Source organism: Micropterus dolomieu, linkage group LG18 (genome assembly GCF_021292245.1).
Source record: "Micropterus dolomieu isolate WLL.071019.BEF.003 ecotype Adirondacks linkage group LG18, ASM2129224v1, whole genome shotgun sequence".
Lineage (NCBI taxonomy): Eukaryota > Metazoa > Chordata > Actinopteri > Centrarchiformes > Centrarchidae > Micropterus > Micropterus dolomieu.
Genome location: NC_060167.1, coordinates 17,571,132 through 17,575,046, shown reverse-complemented (window position 1 = coordinate 17,575,046; position 3,915 = coordinate 17,571,132). Strand labels below are relative to the sequence as shown.

The 3,915-nt window shown below is 38.1% G+C and overlaps 1 protein-coding gene across 1 annotated transcript; it reads right to left on the bottom strand.

Moving 5' to 3' along the window:
* Positions 1–163: 163 nt before the first annotated feature.
* On the bottom strand, positions 164–3,595 carry LOC123956563 (mucin-2-like). Its single transcript, XM_046028822.1, has 8 exons — positions 2,052–3,595; positions 1,715–1,839; positions 1,375–1,439; positions 1,084–1,286; positions 775–940; positions 510–674; positions 312–382; positions 164–195 (listed from the first exon to the last, which is right to left on the bottom strand). The coding sequence occupies exons 1-8, from the start codon at positions 3,427–3,429 to the stop codon at positions 164–166; spliced, it is 2,205 nt and encodes a 734-aa protein (XP_045884778.1). The 5' UTR covers positions 3,430–3,595.
* Positions 3,596–3,915: the final 320 nt, after the last annotated feature.

Sequence of the window (3,915 nt, the reverse complement as noted above, 5' to 3'; positions counted from 1 at the left end):
TGACCTGGAAATACACAAGGATTATGTATTAATATTGCCATCTCAATTATAATTTGGCCTTGTACTCCAGAAGAGGTACTGTATGTAATACCAAAAAGGTAAACAAGAATACCTGCAATCGAGTTTCAACATTTTGTAGACGAGGTCTAAAACCCTGAGATGTTTAAGAGCCTGCAAATCCCAAGTTGTGATCTCCTGGGAAAAAGAGCAAGATAATGTCGAACCTGCTAATCTTCCTTGCTGATACATTGTTTACTGAATTTTCTTAAATAGATCAGTGATTACTTAAAAGAAAACAGACCAGGACTGACCTGCAACAGAGAAGTCAAAGAAATCTTCCTCAAAAGCAGACAGTCTTCTGTTGTAAGAGTTACTTTTTCTCCTAAAATAGAGAGAAAAGTTCATTAGTTTCACATGGTAAAGTTTGCAACTATGATTACAGGCAAGAAGAAACACAATTTGTTGATGATTACTATATAGGAAGATGCATTTTGGGCATCATAACCCACCAAAAACCCATACGTCTCTTTCTGACAATGACAGCAATGACGATGATAATCAAGAACAAGAGTGCTGTTGCTAATGATCCAAACAGTGCTCCATAAAAACCTGGACCCCAACGGAGGAGGTCACACTGTGGCCCATAAAACTGCTCCAGGCTAGACTCAAAGCACCTAGGTTGAAGGGCCACAAGAGTAAATTATGTTAATATAGTACGTAGTACGAGCAAACATAATAGACATATTTAAAATGACAACAGATGTTTTGGCTTACCTACAGGTAGGCCCTTGGTAAATGTTATTGAAACATTCTCCATGTTGATGACAGTAATCAGGGTTTGTTTTGCAAGGTCCAACACAATGCCATTCACCATTGCTAATCTCAGCAGTGTAATTAGCAAACTGAGAGCAGTTAACAAAAGGCATCAGGTCTGTGATATCTGATCGATAAAAAAGAATGTACTTATCATTTCGTACAATTATACAAAATAATACAAAAATATAAATATTGTGACAAATATAGAATGAGAAATTTGCAATAAAACAAATATGCATGTTTAAGATTGACATAGACTACACTTACTTTTAATCACAGGTGGGTTGAAGTTGACTGCATTTAACTGTACATTTGCATTATGAAAGGCCTGAGAAATCTTAATGAGGTTTCTTGTGTTATTCAAGATAGCATTCAACACCCCAACAAGCTGATTGTTGACAAACTGGATTTGAGTTTCATTGTTTGTATAGATGTACTCCGCCACACTCTCCGCTACAACACTTCCTGGTCTATAGTAGAAAAATAGAAAGATATTACCAAGATTGTACTTGATTAAAAAGTAATTGAAATAATCCATAAAATTGAATGAAAACCTACAATAACTTGATGACTTCTACTTTTTTATAGCTTTGTGGATCTGCTTCTTTGCATAGGGCTTCGAGCTGGAACACAGGACAGATGTTATTATATCACGGTCATGGCAATAAATCCACATTGTTGCATTCAAAAATCAAAAACAGTAGAGAGCAAAACATAAATGATAAATAAGATCTGTACATAGTACTGAGTATTTTAATTATTGCCTAGTAATAAAGTATCAATTAAAAAGTTATAATACATGAGTAAATACTCAATTAAATACTCAATTTCAATACTGAAATTAGGTCACTTATTATATCATAATCATGAATTCATGTAACAATAAAAGAAAACCTACCTCCCGTTCTAATGTTGTGATGAATTCCACTGATGGATTTGAATTTAAATCATAAAAACCATCCTGAAAAGTGATGTTAAATTCCAAAGTAAAATTTGCTTTTCTGGTTGGTATTGCACCGGTATCTGTAAAAGATGATGACGCCCTTATATTGAAATTGCAATAACATTTTACAGTCAACACTAAGAATGTAAAAGGTAAGAAAAATTAATGCCAAAAGAATCCAAATTTATAATGAACAAATTGCTAAAAAACTATAACTTATGTGTGCATTCAACAATTATTTTTGGCTAATAGAATATCTTAAAGAACTATATTTAGGGATAAAAATCGTCACCAATATGAGCAGCAGTATCATTCTCTCCGAAACTGCAGACATCTCCAAAGACAAAATCTTGACAGCGGCAGTTGCATCTTCCAAGTGTCTTGTTGAAAGCACAGGTACCAGTGCACCCAGGACAGTCCATATCTCCACAGTGAGGAGTTGTAGATGATGTCAAAGTGACAGTGACATTTGAAACTGGAGTAATGGTAGATGTTGAATGACTGACTGTCATTAGTGTGTTTGTGCTAATGGACTCTGCTGATGTCAAAGTCTTTGAAGTTGTTGTAGTTGGAGAAGATGTTGGTCGAATGCTACTTGATTTCTCATATGTTGTTGCTTCACTAGTGGGTGGAGCAGAAGGCTGCGTTAAATGTGTCATGCTGGAAGAGACTGTAGAAGGTGTACGGATTGTAACTGTGGTATTTGAGTTTGGGTTAAAACTTGTAGGTGATAAGGTAGGTGTCATCACAGTAGTTGTGATTGTGGAGCCGGCAGTCACAGTCTGAGTTGTGTGCATTGAAATCGTGGTCAATGATGTTGAGAACTTAGTTGTTCCTGAGTGTGTCATTGTTGAAGAAGATGAAGATTGTTGCTCTGTGGGTGAGGACATCATTGTTGAAGATGTTTCCTGGCTCATGCTGCTTGGTGTTGTTTGAGTTTCATGCTCAGGAGATGTTTGTGTGAAATGAGTTGTCATTGGTGGGAATGTAGAGTGCGAACTTGGTGGCAGTTCCGTATTTGTGGTGGAACTGATTGTTGTTGAATGATCATTGTTGGTAGTCATTGTCACTCCATTTGTGGTTTGTGTTGATGGCGGGGATGCTATTTCAGTTGTTCCTGTGTGTGTGATTGTTGTAGCAGATGAAGATTGTTGCTCTGTTGCTGACGACACCATTGTAGATGTTTCCTGGCTAGTTAATGGATGTTGAGATGTTCTCGTACTGCTTGGTGTTGTTTCAGTTTCATGCTCAGGAGACGTTTGTGTGAAATGAGTCGTCATTGGTGGGAATGTAGAGTGCGAACTTGGTGGCAGTTCCGTATTTGTGGTGGAACTGATTGTTGTTGAATGATCATTGTTGGTAGTCATTGTCACTCCATTTGTGGTGAGCGTTGATGGCAGTGATGCTATTTCAGTTGTTCCTGTGTGTGTGATCGTTGTAGCAGATGAAGATTGTTGCTCTGTGGCTGACGACACTGTTGTAGATGTTTCCTGGCTAGTTAATGGATGTTGAGATGTTCTCGTACTGCTTGGTGTTGTTTCAGTTTCATGCTCAGGAGATGTTTGTGTGAAATGAGTTGTCATTGGTGGGAATGTAGAGTGTGAACTTGGTGGCAGTTCCGTATTTGTGGTGGAACTGATTGTTGTTGAATGATCATTGTTGGTAGTCATTGTCACTCCATTTGTGGTGAGCGTTGATGGCAGTGATGCTATTTCAGTTGTTCCTGTGTGTGTGATCGTTGTAGCAGATGAAGATTGTTGCTCTGTGGCTGACGACACCGTTGTAGATGTTTCCTGGCTAGTTAATGGATGTTGAGATGTTCTCGTACTGCTTGGTGTTGTTTCAGTTTCATGCTCAGGAGACGTTTGTGTGAAATGAGTCGTCATTGGTGGTAATGTAGAGTGCGAACTTGGTGGCAGTTCCGTATTTGTGGTGGAACTGATTGTTGTTGAATGATCATTGTTAGTAGTCATTGTCACTCCATTTGTGGTGAGCGTTGATGGCAGTGATGCTATTTCAGTTGTTCCTGTGTGTGTGATCGTTGTAGCAGATGAAGATTGTTGCTCTGTGGCTGACGACACTGTTGTAGATGTTTCCTGGCTAGTTAATGGATGTTGAGATGTTCTCGTACTGCTTGGTGTTGTTTCATTTTCATG

Coding starts and splice junctions, on each gene's coding strand:
- LOC123956563 (XM_046028822.1), bottom strand. CDS start 3,429: ATGACTACCAACAATGATCATTCAACAACAATCAGTTCCACCACAAAT. Junction 1,840..2,051: donor TGATACTGCTGCTCATATTG/GTGACGATTTTT, acceptor CATCTTTTACAG/ATACCGGTGCAATACCAACC. Junction 1,287..1,374: donor GTAGAAGTCATCAAGTTATT/GTAGGTTTTCAT, acceptor TTTCTACTATAG/ACCAGGAAGTGTTGTAGCGG.